Consider the following 23,935-nt stretch of genomic DNA (forward strand, 5'->3'; position numbering starts at 1 on the left):
CAAATTCGAAATAAAACGGTAAATAAAAGAAAAATAACAACTGTTTATGAACAAGAAAAAAGAAACAGCTCAAAATGATCAGAAATCCGACATTAATCAACGATGCCCCCCAAATATAGTTCGCGGAATAATAATTACGTTCAAATTGTTCAAAAATTTATCACAACTTTATAAAAATCGAGGCAACACCTGCGCTCCATGGATCACCAAAATATTCGAAACAACCTGGAAACTTCGATAGAATTTCAACAATACTATTCTTTCGTGATTCAAATGTAAAATTATACAAAGAGATCAGACCATACTACACATGACCTTAAGAAAAAAGTGTATTACTTGGCAGATCCACAAAAAAAACACGCTACTTTTTCCCATTCATACGCAATACCTGAGTATACGAGTCAACGTATAGGTAACGATGTATACGCAGCTTGTCTAAAAATCGATGAACTAATAACGCGAAGCGCAGCCTATGCATACATTGCTTATCTGCGTGTATACCGTATTCATTCGTATAACTATGTAGGTATGCGATAATACTGTCTCTCGGTGACTTGGACCCTCTCGAAGCTTCTGAGAGCTTCACACACTGAATAATTCAATTTGTCAACGTATTACGGTCGACATTTTCGCAAAACATTTTTTTTCCATCGGAGTCTAATACGAATATCCATCAAACCTACATAATATATTATTATTCCGCAGAGGACTTGTTCATATGTTTTTTCTTTTCTTTCTACGAAATACATTCATCATTGAATGGAAGATGATTCCTCTTATCAGATTGCGTCAATGGAGGAAGAATAATCACAAACGAATTCAACTTATAAGTATAGATAACACTTTCAGTACGCAGGTTTTCCCTTTATCGAGCCGAAAAATCGTTACTCAACACTAGCATTATGTGTTTATTAATAAACAAATATTCATTTGGCTTCGAGCCCAGGCAACTAACAAAAAAGAAGAAAAAAATGAATATTTAATCGAACAGCAGTATATAACCACCAACGACGCTGAAGTTTCCAACGTTGGAGTCCAACGAAATGATCGAAAAAAACTCTCCAATAATTCCAGTAATTCTCTTATTTTGTTCCCTGCCAAATTTGCGATTCGTAGTTTTTCAAGCTGCACCAACGATTCGTGAAATAAACAATTGGTGAATTACAAACGTTTTTTTCGTTCATTTCGTTGGACTCCAACGTTGGAAACTTCAGCGCCGTAACCACCATTAATCGATCTATGTGTGAAACATGCTTTTCCCACAGTATCAATGTCAGAATCAGAAAATATATTTTCTTGGCATTGCACCCACGTACTGATCGATCCTTAACTTCTATTCTAAATGAAATTTTCTTACACGCCTGGACACGGCACACTCACTACAAGAATAAAAAGTATGTTCACCGAAACCAAAACTTTGGATATAAGGAAGCAGAACGAAAGAGAAGTTTTCATATCGATCCTTGTCTCAATAAGAATGATCGTTTATCGTAGGTTTATCGCCCCCCACACAATAATGACTCTGAAGTTTGCAACGTTGGAGTTCAACAAAATAATCTAAAAAAGCTCTCTAATAATTGCAGTAATTCTCCAATTCTGTTACCTGCCTAATTTGCAATTCGTAGTTTGTCAATCTACTGCACCAGTGACTCGTGAATAAAAAATTGGTGAATTAAAAATGTTATTTTCGTTAATTTCGTTGGACTCCAACGTTGTAAACTTCAACGTCGTACACAAATGACGCTGAAGTTTACGACGCTGGAGTCCAACGAAATGATTTTAAAGGAATAATTCCAGTATTTCTTCAATTCTGTTACCTACCTAATTTTCAACTCGTAGTTTTTCAGTCTACACCAATGATACGTGAAATAAAAAGTGGGTGAATTACAAATGTTATTTTCGTTAATTTCGTTGGACTCCAACGTTGCCAACTTCAGCCTCGTATTTTTTCCATATGTTCTCAAATCACTTGTGCCCCATTTGGTTTCTTCTAATCGAAACAATTCTGAGCTTCCGGAATGGATAAACATCGACGAGTCATTTGCCTTAAACGAAAGTCGAAGAAAATTGATTCGATACCAATTCTAATTGTGTCGCCCAATCAGATCTTTAATGAACCTTGTTTCATTCAATATTACGAGTTACAAAAACATTCGATTAAAATTACTGCTTCGAACTTCCGGCCCTTGTGTTCATGTCGGATATATCAGTCTTGGCACACAGGAGTATTAAGAAAGTATATTTTTCATCGAACTCGAACGAGTCCTTGGGAGGGAGCTACTATTTCAACGAATATTTCCCCGAAGGGGACTACATCGCTATACTAGCATCGCTACGTGCGTTCCCCTTCAGAATTTCATGTTTTACTTCTGTACGGCCATTACTGAAAATATGGAGAAACGAAATAAAGTTTAGCATGAAAATTTCTCTGAGGAAGGAAAGTAAGCCAATCACCATCAAATTTCCTCGATTCAAGGCTCATCTCAAATACAGCAGTATTTTTAGACACAGGAGGGAGTGGGGTAATTTCGGACGCGAGGGAAATATGGACACCGCGATATCTTTATATTCCGAAACTCTCAGCACGTTCACGCACTTGAACTCATGAGATAGTCCTATCGATGTTTAATAAACTCATATTGTATATGAGGCGTGAATTGATATATTTTCGTCGAAGGAGGACCGATTGTAAAATTTCGTAAACTTTGATGTAATTTTTGCCTATAAGATGAATACGACGCTGAAGTTTGCAACGTTGGACTTCAACGAAATGAACGAAAAAAAGATTTATAATTCATTATTTTTTTATTTCACGAATTATTGATGTGGCTTGAAAAATTACGAATTGGAAATTCGGCAGGGAACAAGATTGGAGATTTACTGGAATTATTTGAGTTTTTTTAGATCATTTCGTTGGACTCCAACGTTGGAAACTTCAGCGTCATAGATGAATTGATTAAACTACAGGATAAACGGTTTCAATGTTGTTGAGAAAATAAATTTAATATCCTAGTTCCATATAAGAATCATAAACGCGGTTCAAATTTTGGCTTTTCCCACCGTTTTCCTTCCTCATAGAGGGAGCTTTGTGACGATGAAAAAAAAATTTTTTTTTTCAGTTCTCAATGTCAATGTGCTCAAAATGTTCCAAAACATCGAAAAATCATATCTAGAAAAAGTGTCCGGATGTGTGTGCGTGCGTGCGCGCGTGTGTGTGTATGTTATGGCACTGCAAAATTCAAACGTTTATAACTCGGAAACGGTTTGAGATACAGGGCTACCGTTTTGCACAGATGTTAATCTATACAAGCTTTTCATTCTCTGATAATTTTATCAAAATTTGAAAAAAAATACGAATAAGGCGACATTTTGAAATTTTCATAAAAAGTGTCGACGCTCTAACTTTCGAAAATTTAGAGATTTATTAATAATTTTTTTTTTATAAATAGACTATCATAATAGGAAGGTTGGTATTGAATTTGGGGAATATCGGTTGAGCGGTTTAAAATTTTATGACATTTTGAATTTTACAAAAATATGAGTTTTTCAAAAAATCGTCCAACCGCTTCAATTTTTCGAAATTTTGTAAGATATTGTGTATAAGTATGTACTTCCTCCATACTTTCCAGCAAAGTTGTCGGAATTATTTAATTTCAACGTAAATAGAAAAACCATGAAAATTGACAGTTGCAAACTGTTTTTTCTGATGGCTCGTCATTCAATTATTTTTTATGGATTTAAACAAAGAAATAAATTAAAGTTCGTAAGAAAAGGTAGAGAAAATACATAATTTCCTTGTATACAAAAAAAATGCTGCAAATTAAAATTTGCAAATTGCTTCCTCAAGATGGTCAAGATGCACGATGCTCAAAGCTTACTCTATGAGGTGCTATACTTATTATTTTGGCTTCCTCATAGAGTAAGCTTTGAGCATCGTGCATCTTGACCATCTTGAGGAAGCAATTTGCAAATTTCAATTGGCAGCATTTTTTAACTATTAATTAACTCGTGAATTTCGCAGTTTAGGGTAATTCGGCTTTTTGGAGAAATTCCGGACGTTCTGCTCCTACCCCATATCAATTGTTTTTTTTTTTTTTTTTTTTTCAAATTTCAGATACCTCGTAAATAGATAAAAACGAAAACACCGACTTACGATATTGAGTGCACAAATGTGTGGACGATATCAAAGCAAAAAAGTTATTTTTGTTTTGAAAAATATGAAGATCTATCATCTGAAAACTGAATTACGTGGGTGGGGGTCGAAACAGCGAACGATCAAAATAGCGAACAAGCATTCTGTATATCTATATATATATGCATATATAGATTATGTTAATTTTGCATATATAGATGCATATATAGATAATGTTAAATGCATATATAAATTATGTTAATCGAGTGAGAAATGTGGGCTCTCAAAGTTGCACAAGCGAAAGTACGACTCGAGAATTTATTTGCTATATGTGTCACAATATCTAATGCGATCTAGATTCATCGCAAGAGCCGTCCGGAATTATTCCGTTCGGTTCAGGATAAATCCAAATTTACGAAGTGTTGTTTTTTGCTAAATATCTAGTAATATTTTCATCTACCAGTTAAAATTTACGTCAGAAATCGTAAACAAGATATCAAAGGGTAAAATACATCGAAAATGTATTTTGTAATTACATCATATCATTCTTTATGAATCAATTTCCCATAAGCGATCGAAATTACCCCAATTTCCACCATCGGAAAAAGCATTATTTCAAAAATATACCCATTCATATATACTATTCGGACGCTTATTGCTCATATTTTTTTTCAATTTCCCACAAACCCACGGATAATAACGATTCGACATAAAATAATTGTTATGTACAGCGAAAAAATCTTCCATCATAGCCAATAGTAGCTTATATTTTATGAGTTTCAAAATTGTACTAAAATCGATCTCAAAGGTCATCTCCGATACGAAGACCTCGAATGGACAATCAAGGGATTATGCTCCAAAGTGCAGATCCCCGAAAAAAGGTTATCAATATTCCATTATAAATACTCGTTGCTGTATATATTATTTGTTTTCAAATACTTTCAACTGCATCGGACCGTTTGGCTTCTCCGCCTTCAACCAGCTCTATACATTCACGTCATTCCGCAACGACCCCAACAATTCGTCCATTTCCCCCTTCTCGCCAGGCACACAAGACCAATCTCGTTGGAACGACGTTTACGTGAAGTAGAAAATTAAAGTGCCACTTTGCCTTTCGACAGGGCGGACTAAACAAGAGGCAAAAAAGTAACGACGCTCAAGTTCCCCCGTTCTAGTCATTTCCATGCTATGATTGAAATACAACATCTGGAAATTCTCATCAGATGAAATAGTAATAATTCGGACAAGTTTTATATGCGCCTTCCGTAAGAGAAAGAAAGTGCAGTCTCAACGTACTCACGCATCGTTCGCGATAAGCAAATATAACCAAGCTCAGTCAGTGGAGCAGGTGATATTCCTATGAATATCTAATTTTTTCTCAAGTATAGGAAGCAAATTCATTAGAATTTATTCGTTCGAAGAATAGATATTTTCTCCTCGTATTTCCCGTAAAAACTCCGTTGAATTTTAAATCGTACGTAAGGAAAACCTTATCAGAGAAAATCACAGTAAAAATCACGAACGCTGAAAGTATAGGACGACCACGTGATTCCTAACCTCAGCGCTTTACTGATAAAGATTCCACGACTCATCCTCTACCAAGCTCCCTTCGTTGAATCAGCATATTTAATATTTCATTGAAAATTTCACGACATCGTCCGGACGGCAAATATTTTTGCTCTCCTGGTAGAGAACACGTTTGCTTAGCCATAATGATGATAAAATGAGGTCAAGTTCGAATAGGGTTTTTCACGTACCAAGAGCCTCTATGCGGTTGATTTTCCGATCCTTGGGTAATATTTCCTGGAGCATGTATTTCCACTGCACCCGAGTAAACATGGGAAAAATACGCAAACAGAACAGTACCAAACTCATGTGAAGATAAACATGGATGTTCAAGGAAAGTTAAAATGTCGCGATGTAGGACGTGCAACGCTGATGAAAAATTGAGAAAAACCTTCTGCAACTGAAAAGGTAAAAGTAATCTTGCAGTGTTGTAAATAGAGATGAGGTTCGACGTAAAAGTGAAATCGGAGACAGTTGACTTTTTTCACAGTACGTAATGGGTGCTAAAACGTCGTAGGCGTCTAATTATAGACGAAACCACGAGGCAAAGGAGGAGTTTCAATAACGAAGGTGAGAGCTATGTTTTATCCCTGTAATGTATGCATACACATGTTTGTAAAACCGAGTAGAGTGTGGAGCCACGAAAAGGAGAAGGGGAAGATGAAGAAGTTGTGTAACTTGATACAGAGTGTAGAATTTATAGAGGTGCCCAGGGCTGCGGAAAGGTCCTGGATGGAATTCCAGTGTAATGGAATGTGAGTAAATACGGTGAATACGAAGGAATCGACGAGTGCAAAATATTTTGGGGAAAAGACGGAGGTTACGGAAAGTGGTCGTCACTCAGCGAAGGGCAACGTTTGCCAGAAGTTCTCTAACAATAAGTTGAGTTTGTTTGGCTCGAGAACACGGCTAATATATTTAGTTAGTAAAGCTGTGCCGCATCAATGTACCAACTTTGCCATAAGCTTTTGCTTTAGTTTTGTCGCTCATTCACTAACTCGAGTATAAAAGTTTCATCCCTGATTCAACGGTGGTATATTGCAGTAATTAGAAGATGCGCTCGACTCAGTAGTTCGACCAATCTGTGGTCAGCCAGTAGTAACGCATTATCGTTCATATGTTATGCTATTGGAATGAATTTTTTGTCCTCATGGTTTAGAAAACGTTCATTCTGAAGCAGTCAATCGCTCATTGTTCAGTCAATTTCCTGCTCATTGTTTCGGGAAACATGACGGGAGAAGCTCGAGAGCACTAACTCACACGATCTCAAATAGATTTTTTTCAGTCTTCTAATTTAAGTCCGAAAATAAAACGATTTTGACAGACATTGCTCAGGAAAGTTGAAATATTTAATCGAAGGAATTTTTAAACATTGTATAATAAATTTTGTATTTGTGGAAGTAAACATTAAGTGGATTCAATTTAGATAATCTTTATTTCGTGAAATATCGTGTTGCATAACAACTCGTACCGTTGCAAATATGAGTTTAAGTTGCATATATATGAGTTACAAAAAACGTTGCAATATTAGTTACAAAATGAGATTAAGTTAATATTTTATTTCGTGGAAAATCGTGTTGCGTAACAACTCGTACCGTTGCAAGTATCATAAGCTCCCCTGCTATTAGCGAAATTTCGCATATATGCAAGTTATGTTGTAATAATCTTTTCCTCTGTTACGGGACGTCACTGCGCGTCAAATCTAATTTCGTATCTATATGCAAAAGAGGGGAGGGGGAGCGATTCTTGATGTTCGAAAAATTAATCGGAAGAAATTTACGACGCTGAAATTTGCAACGTTGGAGTCTAACGGTATGAACGAAAAAAACATTTGTAGGATTGTCACTAAGTTTTTATTTCACGAAGTCTCGGTGCAGGTTGAAAAACTATGAATTGCAAATTCGGCAGGAAACGAAATTGGAGAATTACTGGAATTATTAGAGGGTTTTTTTAGATCATTTCGTTGGACTCCAACGTTGCAAACTTTAGCGACATACTAATTTATTAGATTGAACAATTTTTTGTAGTAGTTTGTACGAGATCCTGGTTTGCACCTTCGGAATAACAAGTATTGATTGTTTCGAAAAACGTGACGATGATGAAGAGAAAAAAACGAGCAAAAGCGTGTATAATTATACTTCAGAGTCGGTAGGGTGGAAAAGACTTTGGTTTTTTTTTATTTTTTGAAAGTGCATATAGAAATATTATTGATGTGTAATTACCGAACAACTCAATAAAGCGGTGGAATTCGAACAGTTCAGAATATTAGCAAACTTTCATAAAACTCTTCGCGTTGAAGGAAATTTCAACGAACCATCTGAAAAGTTTTCCGTTTCCGAATTTCCGAAATTTGTGTACAATATAATCGAGATTCGACGATGCACGAGCTCGTAGCGCGCTGCCAATAAAAATCGATGTACATATTCTGTACCGTACGATTTTCGAGGCCTGGACAAGCTCGATACGTACATATATGTGTATCAAAGTCGCATTTCCACCAAGCTTCGAATATAGTAATAAACAATCACTGGAAATAGCGCGAAAAATTTACTGATAATATTGCTATTTTCATCTCCCGGACTAAAACGGAATCCTTCACTTTAACAAAGTCAAAAATTTCGTGTGTGTATTACTGCGATATTTCTACAACATTTATTTGCGATCTACAAACTGTTGTGAGTTTATAACGAAAAATAGGACGATTTTTTGTGAGAGAGACCATATTTTTCGTATTTTCCGAACGTTCTTAATTCCACTGTTGACATCGAGTAATCGCGTGCCTAATAGTTGACCCTTCAGAGCAAAAGCATTTGTACGAAGAGCCTGAAAATCAAACAAAAGCAATTTCATTTTTACGAACGAGCTCATAGAAAATTGGTTTCAACATGGATACCATACGACGCTGAAGTTTCCAACGTTGGAGTCCAACGAAATGAATGAAAATAAAATGATTTATCCATCAGTTTTTTATTTCACGAATCATAATTATGTAGATTGAAAAAATACAAAGTACAAATTCGACTGGAGATAAATTGGAGAATTACTGGAATTATTGGACAGTTTTTTAGATCATTTCGTTGGACTCCAACGTTGGAAACTTCAGCATCGTGATATCATTTGCGTCATTTTTTCACAGCAGCTTTACAAATTCGCCCATTTACCTACGCCTACAGACTCTCTTATATAAAACGCTGCCGTTTCGTCGACGTCTCGATTGTTCAACCAGATGTGCTTTAATCCATTCTCCCGATGTACATAAAGTACAAAAGATCCGTGTGGTTGGCAGGGGAAAAAAGAAACGGATAATATTTGTATATCTGTATAGAGAATCTCGTGAAAACGAGAGGGAAAGCGCGAACTACGCGCTACAAAAGAGGACAAGCGCGGCAGCTTGGCAAGAAATACTGCATACTCGTTTTGACAATCCAGTCTCAATGATGGAGCAAATTTTTCTCCTCATTATTATTTTGGTGCAGTAGCGATATGGACGTTTCAAACCGAATGCGAATTGTCCAGCAGATTGAAATAAAGGATCTTCCGCTTCTAATGAGCAAAATGAAAAATGGTTGGGAAAAGCAATTCGATCAAGGACCGCTTTGACTAAAATTTCATGCAGAAGCGCCTTCCTGAAAGCAAATTTTCAAACCTTGTCTATCCCACGTTCACACACGACCGGAGCGACTGATGTCTTTTCGACCGTTTTCCCATGGACATAGTTCAAGTATCACAAAACACGTAATTAAGGTATCACACACTGCTTGACAAAAAAAATTACCGAGACTAGCTGCTTTCCAGGTGGTTATCCGGGTGAGATTCTTTGATAAGCGAAAATTACACAAGCGACTAGCCAAATACTGCACCGAGCAAACTTCGTTGGAAAACAAATTTCCACAGAAGCCCGTTGGCACTCGACCATCACTGGGCCGAAAAAAAAACGAAAAAATCTCAAACTGTTGAAACGAGGGAGCCATCAAAACAGTTTCGTGGGGTCGATGACGGTGCTGTTGTACGAGAGGTTACTGAGGAAATAACACGTTTCAACGGATGGAATGAGAAAACGGACTGAGACGTAGTGAGCAGAAAGGATAGCAATGACACGAACTAAGCGAGATTGATCAGAAGAAAAAACAGCTCTAAGGGTGTCTAAGAGAGTGAAAAATAGCGCACGAAATACCAGCGCAGTACTTGCAGTCAATAGTTAATTTGACAGCGCAAGAATCAGGGATGAAAGTAGATGATGACCACGATATTAGAAAACTATAACCTTGGATCTCATTTATTTAGAATAAAAAGAAAAACACAATCGCAGCTGTGTGAAGGATTCAAACATTTCCAAGCCCGCCTTTGGACAAAGCCCGTTGATATATCAGAAAACAGCGATAGATAAATGTCCGATAAGCGGAAAGTGAAGGACGCGGGTCTGCAAGCCTGTAGAGCCGGATATCGAATAACATGATCCCAAACAAAGGAACCTGAACCAACCCAAGCTGACCGAAAGGATTCCGATCAAAGAACAAAGTTTTTGACTGAAAACTAACGTACGGTGTACGGTATCGTAAATTGAAGTAGTTCATGCGCAACCAAACAGAAGCAAAAAGTACGTTTCCGGGCGAATCTGCATGAGTACTCATTCGGCTATTTTCGCTTCGAACATTTTCAACTAACGCACTTGCAGCTGAAAGCAGTCTCGAAAAAAAGTTACTTCCACGAGAGAAGCCAGCTTAATAGATTGACGGCACACATGAACGGAAAATGAAATTCCAAACCATTTTGTATTGGGCTGGTCACATTTACGCTGTTCAGTATGTAAAAGTGATAGGGCCAGAAGAAGCCAAAGCATATCTCTCATCATAATCATTTTTTATTTATGAATGGAGAAAAGCTCACTACAATGAACTTCTCGTAAGCCGTGGGATATATTAGTCGCGTGCACCAGATGCTATAATAACTGGCTGTCATTGGTACTCTTCCATGTACTTTTTACATGATCGTACGGATAAAACGTATGCCGTATCCGGATTGATGCGTACCCATAAACGAGCATTCATGAGCTAGATGCACTTTGACATATTATCGGTAAAAGGTTACTCCCAATCTCATTTCCCGGCTAGTATGCCACACGTGTGTCTGGGTTATATTTAACGATAGAATGCTGTCGAGCTACTGAGAAAGTGAGCACAACCCCACGAGTGGCTGCTCACCCAGTAGACAGGAATGTAAAATTTCACGTCTACCGAAGTCAGTCGTGTATGAGTTAATCTAGGATGACCCTGCGATCACGATGAGATGACACGAGTCCGTATAACGATGGATAAATAAAAAATTTACGTGGTAAAACCTTCATCTCTGTTTCCAAAACTTCTACGTGAACGTAAACGTCAAATTTACTACAAAATAATTAGATTTTTGTTCACTGCTACTGCTGGTGATTCGATCATTTTTCCAGATCCATCTGAATTATTTTCCTTTCTCAAGTCTCAATATCTTCATGGTTTCAACATCGTCTCAGTCTTTTTTTTTCAAGAAACTAATTCGATCACGAATTTCAGCTAAAAGATTAAACACAAATACGAAGAAGTGTTTGGTTTCATTGAAAAGTCTGATTTTTCGACCAACAAAAAGCATTTCGAACTAGATAAAAACCAATTCATCATATAATTTATAAAACAACTGCTTTTGTTATCATCCAAAAGAAAATCAAATGCCGTAGAACGCTCTTCCTTTAGAATAACTAAAACCGTGTGATAGAATATCGCTATACAAACCTCTCTCAACGAAAAACACTAGCCAGATAGTGCGAGAAATCTACAACGGCTGACGAGAAATACGTCGACACTTTCCCCCAAAAATTGCTTCAAATAAGCATTCTATTATGAAAAGTTAAAATAAAAAAGACCACTTTGAATGAAATGAATAGAGTCAAACCTCTGAAATCATGCGAATCCATGGTCGCAAGACGTTCAAGTGAAGTGTTAGTGCAGACGATAGTATAAATTGCAATTTTTGATTCAAGTATGCTCAAGAATTTATTGTGGAACCCGTGGAAAAACTTGATGCCGTGATCTGCGATTTGTGCAGGATTTTTTAAGAGAAAATGTTTCACATTTACTCGTTGGCAATTTAAGCAATTGCCAACGAAATCGCGCACAATACAGAATCTTATCAACTGGCTCAGACCTCTTTCTCCTTCCAAAGTTGGCGAACGATCAAAACATGGCGGCTCATCTGTACTCGACGTTATGAAATGTTGATGAAATGAGAGCCTTTCTTACCCACCAACTGCTTCGTTTCCAAGTCTCCACTGCTCATTATCTCTATCCAGGAGCTCTGATCGAACGCTTAGTTGGTTATTTTCTTTTAACAAAGCTACCTAAAAGAGCTTCGTATTACATCGTATTACAACATTTTGAGTTTAAATTTACATCGCTACAGGTATACGAAATTGTTACTGCATTACTCAAGAAAAGTTTGGATCAATCGAATTGGCTCCTTTAGTACTTGGAATTTCTTCGATCGTATGAGTATAATAAAAAAATATATATACAAACAGCACGGTGCACCACGAATGAAAATTTTATATTGCAATTCCAGATCAAATGCCTGGCTACGTAATCAACTATACAGATTCGTGTGATAACAAACAAAGTTTGCCTACGTAGAAATGTAGCCCTTTAACGCAAGCTCCAGTCCATTATGGGCGGAATCAGCAAGTTTCTAACGCAGCGCGTGTCGAAGCCTCTAGTCCTCCATGCAGCCCCTCCCCCCTTCTGTGTGTGTGTGTGTGTGTGTGTGTGTGTGTGTGTGTGTGTGTGTTCTCTCTCTCTCTCTCTCTCTCTCTCTCTCTCTCTCTCTCTCTCTCTCTCTCTCTCTCTCTACCCTTCTCCATCCCCTTCTTTTACTATGGCTCTCTGTCTCTCTATCTATATTTCTCTACTATCTTCGGTGTAGTCTGTAGGGTATATCGTCCCCTGAATTGAAATTAGGTAACCTTTGCAAACACCAATATCCGGTTTTCAGCTTGCAAAGCGTGACTCCTCCGGTATGTACATGTGCAATAAAGTGAAAAAACACCGTCGTGTTCTCCCGAAATAAATGCATTCACGCTGAACTTAATTAAAATACCAATAATATGATAACGTGAGAATAAAACTATAGACTGTATTAAAATCAGAATCTGCTTGCTACTTTTTATCGAGAGTGTAAAAAGTAAAGTCATAAGTGACTCAAAAAGGAATAAAGTGTAGAAATAAATTTAAAAAAACACCTGTCCGAAAATGAAACGATTTTTCAACGACTATAAAACAACCATGACTTGAAGCGTCAGCTTATACACCGTACAAATCTCCAAGCGTAGATATCTTATAAAATCAATTAAATGGAAAAAATTCAGTCTTTCCGAGATTGCGAAGAGTCTGGACTTTGTTCAAAGTTGATAGCATCAGACTGGCTCAAAAAATCGATAAGTAACCGGTGAACAAGCATCTTCTGAGTGCCTGCGAAACTGAACGGATCCAGTGGAATCTCATTCAGGAACCTTACATTTAAATATGTGGTAGTAGGCAATAACCCATAACGACGCTGAAGTTTGCAACGTTGGACTTCAACGAAATGAACGAAAAAAAGATTTATAATTCATTATTTTTTTATTTCACGAATTATTAATGTGGCTTGAAAAATTACGAATTGGAAATTCGGCAGGGAACAAGATTGGAGATTTACTGGAATTATTTGAGAGTTTTTTGAGATCATTTCGTTGGACTCCAACGTTGGAAACTTCAGCGTCATTAATATTAGAGCGTCCTCTATTCCCAGTCGTATTATTGTGCTTCAGTTTTTCATTCCCGAGAAAATCAAAGTTTCTCTCAATGACAATTCCTTGATATCGTGAATCTTTTTTTCGTGGCTTAAACACCAGAGATTTGTCACTCAATTTCATCAATTTATACCATAGGCAAATGTTACATCAAAGTGTAAGATATGCTCTGATCGACCTTACCTTGAAGTACGTAAACGTGATGTTCACGCCTCGGACGGCACACTGCGATAACACTGAACTCTGATGGGATTATCGCATGACTTCAGATGCGTGAAACTATAGAGATTTCCGGATACAGAGATATCGGCGTGTTCGAATTTACTCCGCGTCTGCAACTACCTAGCACTTTCCCCTACCTTCAGTCATACAAGCTGTTCTCGGTCTGATGGTCTAAGCTGTGAGTTATTGTATTTGAGTAAGAAAGTCCAGTAAACGGTTAGTACAGCATGAAATTTCCTATCGACAAGATTTCGAGAAACAATTCCATTTTCAATAGCTTCACGATCAAAGTAAAAAGAAAAAAATGTCTCGTGGCGGCTGGTCGCTCGATGCCAAGCTTTTGAAAATGAGGTTTTTTTCGCAGAATCTTCAGTAACTGAATTACTCAACATTACGAATTGCAATCACAAACTTTTTTGTACATAATCTAAGATTCTGGAACATTGATCTTATATTTCTACGACGCTGAAGTTTCCAACGTTGGAGTCCAACGAATGAAACGAAAAAAACGTTTGTTATTCACCAATTTTTTATTTCACGAATCGTTGGTGCAGCTTGAAAAACTACGAAATGCAAATTTGGCAGGGAATAAAATAGGAGAATTACTGGAATTATTGGAGATTTTTTTTCGATCATTTCGTTGGACTCCAACGTTGGAAACTTCAGCATCATTATTTCTTGTGCCTTGATAAACAAAGGAAGCGGAAAGCCAATCTATTTGAGCTTCACACCCCAAAATCCCTTTCATAGTTTCTGTAACTTTATTTCTCTGATACTTTAATTCGCTGTAAGCAACAAAAATATCTTCACGTTAGGGACAGAAGTCCGGAGGTCGAGTTCAACGAGTAAAACTGTGTGAGAAAATATGAGCGAGGTGCCAGAGAATGTGTAATTTCTTACAGTCCCATCTTTAATAATGCCGATAATACAGATATATATTATTGCAAGGGCTAATGAAGCTCGATGTTGGGTTCATCGTCTAACAGGATTAAGCTATATTGGATAAGGGTGGTGCGGCAGATACCCAAGACGCGACGCGCTCTTGGGGATCACAAGAATTTCGTCTTCGCAATCAATCAACTTAAACTCGTTCATATATATAAGACACATATTTCCCTAGAGTGTTGTTTTATGAGAAAACCTTCAAATTTTTTACCTTCAAGAAATAATCAAAATCCTACGCACGCAACGTCATCAACAAGTTGCGAGGCTTCACCCCGCTCTTGCTCTTCCCGAGTCAAAAAAATGAGCAATATTAATAATTATAGTAGAAAAATCATTTTATAAATTGTTCAAAGCGAAGCAACGGGTCGAAGCACCGGTATTGAGAATGAACGTGTGGGAATCAAGAGCCCCGTGGTGTCTCCCTGACTATCTCATAGATAACACTAATGCGGCATAGTTATTTAATGCTCCAGACGACTAAATCATCCCGAATCAATGACGCTGAAGTTTGCAACGTTGGAGTTCAACAAAATGATCTAAAAAAGCTCTCCAATAATTGCAGTAATTCTCCAATTCTGTTACCTGCCTAATTTTTGCAATTCGTAGTTTGTCAATCTACTGCACTAGTGACTGGTGAATTAAAAATGTTATTTACATTAATTTCATTGGACTTCAACGTTGTAAACTTCAACGTCGTCCGAATCAAGAATCATAACGTTCTGAAGCTTCAGATAAGGCGAATCGGTCGTTGTCGATTTCAGGGTTATTCGAGTAGAAGGTTGTACGGGAGGAATCGTAACCCTCCGAATGAGCGTACCAAACGTCGTTTACATCGGCCGATGTGAACGATATCGATGGTTTTAGGCATTTCAATAACAATAATATTGATGATTACACAAGGTTTAACTGCAAATCAGTAAAATAAACCTGACCTTCGTACCCCATTCGACAGTCGCAAGAGTATAGCGTTAGCAGGGGGATGAAGATTTTCACATCAATCCCTTTGACTAACAATTTATCGTCGATGAATCCCTTTGAGAGCATCAACCAACGTATATGAATGAGGAAGGGCAATCAAGATTCATCACGTATCGTCTCTGACTAGGTATTATTGCACACGCACCCATGCTCTCATCAGAGTTCTATACTCCTCGATGTATACAAGCAACATGGACAGCAATTTAATGGTCTGGAGAGAGAAACGGCAAGAGCAATCGACTTTCGATACCAAATTGAAATCTGATAGCCAATAACAATTCACAACGAGTGCATAAGACAATCATTCCATGGCTATCCCACTTTTCGTGGCCTCTTTCAAATGGCATATCATAAAAGAGACTCAATTGTTTTGTACATGATGGTAGCACAGTAAATATCGATATTAATTCAACTTGGATAAGAGTGAATGAAAAATAGCTCGGGAAAAAATTTGCATAAATGTGGCAGCTACAGAGCGCCGATGAGCAAAGCTCCTGCATGAGAAATTAATGAATTGGGAAGCACTCGCCGACTCGATAAAGCCTTTAAAAATATTCGCAAATCTGTACAGCGCAAAAAATTCATTCAGATTTTCCCAAATTATTCCCTTTGAAGGTTTAACAGAGTAGCTTTAATAATGAAGTCGAGACTCTGTACGACTTTGATTTCCAATTATCGAACTGTAATGTCACGAGGACGATTTCATTACAGAGATTCACGAGATTTACGACAGCAGTGAAGAATCGTTGAAGTTTTAGTTGAGATGAATAGTCATTAGAATGAAATACCCTCGTAATTAATCGACTGGGCCCTCAATGTCTATCCTGATGTTAAACAATCATTTCGCAAACGTTTTCGAAAGTTCGAATAAATCTTCTCAATTGTTCATATAACATAGCAATAAATTGTTGCTACTCCTGTTGATTAATGTAAAATCACATGAAATGAATATGATGAACAGAACGAAATTTTCAAAATAGAATAACGTCACGATAAGTCCAGTGAAAAATACTGATGCATTGATATTGCGATAAAATAGGGACTGTATAATTATCGAAGAAAAAAGAATGTAGTTGGAAATACGAAAAATTCGAGACATTGGGGTAATTTAAAGCGATATTCCGGTGTATAACGTTCTAGTAAATTGGATTGGGAGGAACGGCCCCTCGCTCATATATAATCAAGCGTAACTTGGGTGGCCAATGATGCCCCGCTCGTGTCTCCGGCAAGTGAGTTTCATAATCAGATTGTTTACCTAATAGGGCAAAATGGCACATGCAAATAACCGTGTTTAGCAAAATATGAAGAAGGAAAAACGTAGCGTACGAGGTAGAAGAAGAGGGAGAGGCGAAAGAGAGGGAAGAGAAGAAAGTCGGGGAGAAAACAAGCGGGATGCTGTGACTGTACAGACGCGAATAGACGACACTTTTAGCTCCTATGAACCAGCCACGAAACGATACACATCAGGTGGCAAGGCCGCCAGCGGAGACGAGGAAATTTCTTTTTTCCTTAATTCCAACGGACCGAGGCTGGGACTCCCCGTGGGCGTTACTTTACGAACCATTACGTTCCTGATATTGACCCATTTTCCTCGAATCCACTTTTTTCTTCTCCCCGCGTGTCGCTTTACTGAAGTTTCAGCATTACGCGTTCTTCGAATAACACCGACTGCCTCGACACGGGGTCTTATTAGTAATTTCAATAAAATTCGCACCGAAAAGGGAGGAGTTTCCATTTTTCTATATTTTCATTAATTTATACAAGAATGAAACTAACACTTTTTGTAATCTCCACGCGATGCTGATACGCCGCAGAAGTTTTTAATGCAACAGGAATTTTTTTCATGTCGTAAGGGAGTTTCTATTCAATTTTTCATTAATTAATCATGAAAAATGATCAACGGAGTCTCATTTTCGATGTTTGTAGATTCCTCGGAAGTTTTAATCCCGTTGGAATCCGATGCTTGCGCTTGGCTGCTGAGTCAAACCATCCCTCATCATATGACGCTCAAGTTTGCAACGTTGCAGTCCAACGAAATGATCTAAAAAAACTCTTAAATAATTCCAGTTAATCTCCAATTTCGTTCCATGCCGAATTCGCAATTCGTAGTTTTTCAACCTGCACCAATGATTCGTAAAATAAATAATTGGTCGATCAAAAATATTTTTTTCGTTCGTTTCGTTGGATTCCAACGTTGCAAACTTCAGCGTCGCTCCCCCACTCACCGGCACACTCCGCAAAGTATAAACTGCCTGATCTGCATTCTCATCCGTTTCGGCATTTTGTTTCTCGAACGCGACAAATTTTGAGTTCCAAATTGTCTGAAATGAATATTCAATAGATGCACAGAGGAAAAAACAACAAAAATGAGGAAACCGAAAACGGTTGTTGAGAGAGAATAGAGTAGAAAAATGTACGAGACCCTTTTGAGGGAGTTCGTTATTATAACAAGAGCCTATATGCTTTCACAACTTTAACAGAATTTGCATGTTCTCCTTCTCGGTGTAAATTTTTCAACTCTCGTTTCTCTCTCTTCCTTTTAATATTTTTTCCCGTATATTTTGCCTTTTGTGTTTCAATCAATCGACATTCTTGAAAGGACTCGATTTGTTTAGCTGCGACAAGTAGAAAATGTCAAGTGGCGCCAGAATAATGGACTCTCCGTATCGTGTTTTATATTCACTATGCATGTGAATTTTTTTTCCATTATCTCAATTCGAATGTGCAACTGCACACAGAACGGTCGATAATACAATCGCGCTATCCCATTTCAGTTTTATCCCACTTTACTATATGATGGAAAAGCGCTCGTTTCCAAATGAACTACCAAACTCTTTCAACGGGCGGGAATACACGTTCAGATTACATTTTCCTTGCCCGAATTCGCGTGAGCATTGACCACCGATTTTTATAATTCCCCCAAAGATTTCTTCAACATATGAAATAAAAAACTGAGAGAATGCGTGGAATCGGTTGGCAAAGATAAAAAACAAAAGTTTTCATCCATTTTTTCTTCGATTATGATCGACCCTTTCTTACCAAAAGAATCGTTGTTGGAAAGAATCGGTTGGCAAAGATGAAAAACAAAAGTTTCCATCCATTTTTTCCTCGATTATGATCGATCCTTTCTTACCAAAAGAATCGTTTGTTTCAACAAAAAATTCTAGAGCTCTCCACTCGTAATTTCGCAACGAGAGTTTTACAAAAGAAAGAAAAATCTACTGATAAATCTCAAGTTTTGTGTCAAAGTCTGTTGAGACGTAATCTTCGAAAAATAGGTAATTCTCGAGGTCGAAAAAGTAGAAAGAGCCAAATAAATGGAGTCATCCAAGACTCGAAGTTTTTCATGAAAAGTTAACAGAGAGGACGCGAAAAGCTCAGGCGTTTCTATAGCCGCTCATAAAAGACGAGCCGAATTCTGGTGAAGTTTACGAATTTCTGAACCTTCACTCGACTCGGGTTGTTGAATGACGAAAACTTGGATACCGCACAAAAGTAGCCATACGCGTATTCCATACTGAGCTCGCTTAGAGCACGTTCGGATCATCTAGCTTTTTCTATAGAATAGGATGCCACGGTGGTTTGTAAATAGTCGACGACAGGACCAACAGTCAAAACAAATAACGAATGTTGCATACGATGTACACGAACCGATTCTAATCCATGCTGTGAAGCGTAGTCAGACTAAAAATGACGTACAAAACATCCTCGCATGGAAAATGCTTATCGGATGTATTTCATGTGTGCAAATAAAACATCATAAAAATGAGGTAGACAAAGAAAGACGAAGCAGAGAAAAAATCGAGACTTTTGATTTCCTGCAGAGCTTTCAAAATTAGCCTGCACGGAGCGACCACTTTACACGAAAATTTATGCTCTCCACAATGACTGACAATGAGATCATTTCGTCACTGGCTGAAGAATGTTTGCACTGAGAAAAAAAAATCGTTGTAACAACTAAATGTCTTTATAAGTTCATTCATCCGAATCACTAAATTTTTATTTATGTGAATTAACTAAACGAGTGAAACCAAATATTTTGTTTGAAAAACTCGAAACATTTGTTTATTTCTACTTAATTCACATACACTTTTTATGATATATTTATTTGAATATAAAGTACTGAAGTATCTAAGCGGTTTTGTTGAGAATGATAAATATTATCGAATCACACTGGTCAGTTCAATATAACCCAAAATTTGTTGAAATTATTGAGTTAGCCAACATGATTTGTGGAAAATAACAAATAGTTTTGATAGTCGGATTTTTTCTTCGTGTAGCTTAACATAATCTTATCGATGACGAACCAAATAAATTGCCTGTACAAATGTCTACCTCGAAAGAGAAAGTTCAGTATGTTTTATATGTATAATTTAGTTAAACGGATTTGCGTATTTATAAGGATATTTGGTACAGGCGATACAATGTTGCCATGCTAAAAGCATTAAAAATTTCAAAAAGTTCAGAATTTTATAAAATTCTGATCATTTTGAAATTTTTTATGTTTATGGTACAGGCGATACAATATTGCCATGCTAAACCATGCTAAAAGCATTAAAAATTTCAAAAAGTTCAGAATTTTATAAAATTCTGATCATTTTGAAATTTTTTATGTTTATGGTACAGGCGATACAATGTTGCCATGCTAAACCATGCTAAAAGCAAAAAAAAAATTTCAAAAAGTTTAGAATTTTATAAAATTCTGATCATTTTGAAATTTTTTATGTTTTTAGCATGGTTTGGCATGGCAACATTGTATCGCCTGTACCGAAACTCCTTAATGCGTAATTACTTGATAAAACGAGGTTCGTCCTGTGCGGTTTCAAGAGAAGAAATTTCGAGACGTTCCAACGACACAAACGTCATTTCAGTTCGTCGACGAATACCATTTCTTTCTGCATTACCAAGTAAATACCAAACTGGTCCGGACCAGGACTGGACTTCAATTAAGCTGTGGCGGCGATTACGCCGGAGCTAACCGATCGACCGTTTTGTATCACGCAAAAGAAAAGGAAACGAAAATTACTGGAGTTCAAATGATTCGTACAGATCCCCACGTTCCATTATTTCGCTCATCGAACGCAATCTTTTCGTCACAGTTTCATTGACTTCAAATCGCCCCCTTTTTTTGTAGTTTTTTGTGAGTAAATTAGTTTCGAAAATCCGAGTATTCATAGATTAATAATAATAATAGTCTTTGAAACTGTAGATGAAATCACTTTACAATTGACAAGTACTACAAAGAACGCTCCAATTGATCGACCAAAGTGCATTTCGTTAGTACTACTCACGTGTTGCATCGGATGTACTGCGCTACCGACCAAGAAATCCCATGCCCACGTGAAAATCCGTGCGCAAATGTGCATTGACGTCACACCACCACCGCGGGCACACACATGTACATGAATATTTGTATGTGTAATCGAACAACGTGCACACTGCACTCGAGAATCTATTCGTACGTTTATATTAAACTTGTCAAAACGTTGACTCTTAATCCCACTTTCGATGAAGTAAGTTCTCTCACGTGCCAATGCAAAAACTGAGGCATTCGTTTCACTACGCGTCGTTTTTTTCACTTTTTTCACATTGACGATTTACACAGGGCCTAAATCACTTGAAACACGTCGCTGCACTCAATAACCACTAATTGGGATGAAAAATGTTCAATTTTAATGAAAATAAAATTGCGAAATAGGCGCCGAACGTTATTCCTTTCTCAACAGTTGATTTTTTGGTTGATTGTCAAACCTTTTTAATTTCTTTTAATATTATTCGTTCTTTGAAGAGTTGAGCCAAACACGGTATATTGTTTGATCTATTGATCGATCTTGCAAATATTCTGCAAATTCTTTATCGTATTATTTCGTTCGGAATACGACGAAGGATCGTGTGAAATAATAATTTGTAGGAAAAAATAAAAAATGCTTTGCGTCTCAATTTACTCGTTTCACTGACCTGTTGCACGTAAGTAGATAGAGAAAATGCCTTCAAAATCACATGCGTTAAATTGGCCTGTGAATATTTTCAGTTTGCTAATGAAATCAACGACAGACAAACTAACTGACGAATTTTGTATTTTAGATAACCTCGAAATTCAATTTTTTATAGCGTCAAACTATATTTTCACGACACCCATTGAAGAACGTGTCCTATTCTGATTAAAGTATCAAACAAAGACGAGCAACGCCGCTAGTTTCTGGGCAACAGTGGCTTCGAAAACCTTAGGGTTTGTCAACACAAAAACGCGGAAAAAAACAACACTTGTATTTCGAACGGATAAACACGCACTGATGTCAATCGCACTGTACTCGAATAAACACGTGATGGAACGCAATAGGAAAAAACTTAGTCAAATGAAGAATTTCACGGGACGAAGTAAATTTTCTTGTACTACAACAATGATGTATAGGCGGCTGAAAATGTAAACGGCGCGCTCGAAACGAACTACTTGTTGAACGAATAAAAGATCGACCGCATCAACCGACGGAAACGGGATTTTTGTGGAATACACTCACTATGCTTCAATACGTACGTAGCATATACGAATTTTTTTTACATCAACGCAAGATATGGTGATAGCAGCAAACAATTAATTGTGTATCACACGCGATGGCCATCTATAATTTTTTCTTGCGACAATTCGGAGCTCCAAAACTCTCCGCAACTTCACACGAAAGAAAAATGAAATCTTTTTATATTTGCAGATTATAAATTTTTTCTACGCACTTATCGAAAATAAAGAAATTTCAGTCACGCGGTCGTTTTTTCATTTTATTATAGTATCGCAGGATCAACCGCGATAACGAAATACTCATTTAAAAAAGTGTCGTATACGACCACGATCAGACACTGATGACAGGCTGCGCGACACTGAACACTGAAGGAGAGCGGGAAGTACTTCGCTGGGTTCTGTTCTCACGCGTAGCAAAAGCGCGCGCGACGTGCAAAGGAGGAGGGAACAAGCTTCGATGATGTATACACAAACGCGGGGTAGGCAAAATAAAAATGAATCATGAAATGATGTATGTTCATAAGCTCCCAGGATCTGTGTATATCGCATCATGTGGTGAAAGTATCCAAAGATTTCTATTGAATTCCCAAAAGAATTACTTGGAATTACATTGTATATGATTGTAGATTCGTTCAGTTGGTACCGCCAAAACGTTTTTCTGTTATTTTTCTTTCAATTTAGAGATGTATTCTCAGGGTCATTTATCTCTTGCGTGCAACATAAATCTACGCATATTATATTAGATTATTTCGGAAACATTTGCTACTCGAATGAAAAAAAAATGTTTTTGTGCAAAAATATTTTTACTGGAGTGTCGAAAAACGGGGGTTCGACCAAGAAATGTTAATCGTACTTAAGTTGTACTTATATTTACAAGACTTATATTTACAATCGTACTTATATTTACAAGACGCTGTCGGGTCTCTAGATATCCGTATTTAATTCTACTACTCGAAATAAAAAAGAGAAAAAGAAATCTCTTACAATGAAAAAAATTAGTTAGGTTATGTTCCGCTTCCACACTTTCAGCGCTGTAAGCGCTCAAAGGGTGCGTTCGACACGCACACTCCACCGCATCCATCTTCATCTTCATTGGTACTGTTATTCGGTATGATTATCTATCGCTTGTTTAGCGTGCAAATGCAAGTTGAACACCTCGACACTGGAAAGCGTGCAAGCCGAACGTATCCTTTGATAATTTTAGTTAACACAACGAGATTTTTGAAAAACCATGCTCACTACATTGAGAATTTAGGCGAGGAATGGATCAGAAAATAATTGATTGTTCAATCGCACATCGACGCGTCACTCTTGCGTTATATGTGACGACGAATACCGTGTTGATAAATATCTCTTGATAAAAATTAGTCATCGTTTAGAAATCATAAAAAGGACGATATAAATTCGATTATTGAATATTAAGCAATTTAATTATACTCAGTATACACGTACACAATTTTATGTGTGCGTCAGGGTGGTCTTTTGGAATCTTTTTCAGCCTACTGCAATAAAATATCACTTATACACATATAAGAGATTGATTCTTCAGATATAAACTTTAATTAATATAACTATTTTTCTGCAAATGCATTACGATATTCGATGTAGGATATATACATCATCGGTAAAAAAAAAAGCCACCTGCGAAGGCCTTTGTGATGAATTATTTCGGATTGAATGATATGTTTTGTTGTTTTTTATAATTATATATAATTCTAGACTAGAGCTTTTAGGGCGCATTCGACTTGGACGCCTACAACGTTTT

General features: G+C 37.2%; 1 protein-coding gene across 1 annotated transcript in view; it reads right to left on the minus strand.

Annotated features, from left to right (window-relative positions):
* The window catches only part of dnc (phosphodiesterase dunce), a 423,146-nt gene extending 402,109 nt beyond the window's left edge, over positions 1-21,037 (minus strand). The window contains exon 1 of the mRNA XM_043424758.1: positions 20,948-21,037. Coding sequence (XP_043280693.1) covers positions 20,948-21,022 — 75 coding nt within the window. The 5' untranslated portion in view covers positions 21,023-21,037. The remainder of the gene's footprint in view (positions 1-20,947) is intronic.
* Between the last annotated feature and the right edge of the window lie 2,898 nt (positions 21,038-23,935).

Source organism: Venturia canescens, chromosome 1 (assembly GCF_019457755.1).
Source record: "Venturia canescens isolate UGA chromosome 1, ASM1945775v1, whole genome shotgun sequence".
Lineage (NCBI taxonomy): Eukaryota > Metazoa > Arthropoda > Insecta > Hymenoptera > Ichneumonidae > Venturia > Venturia canescens.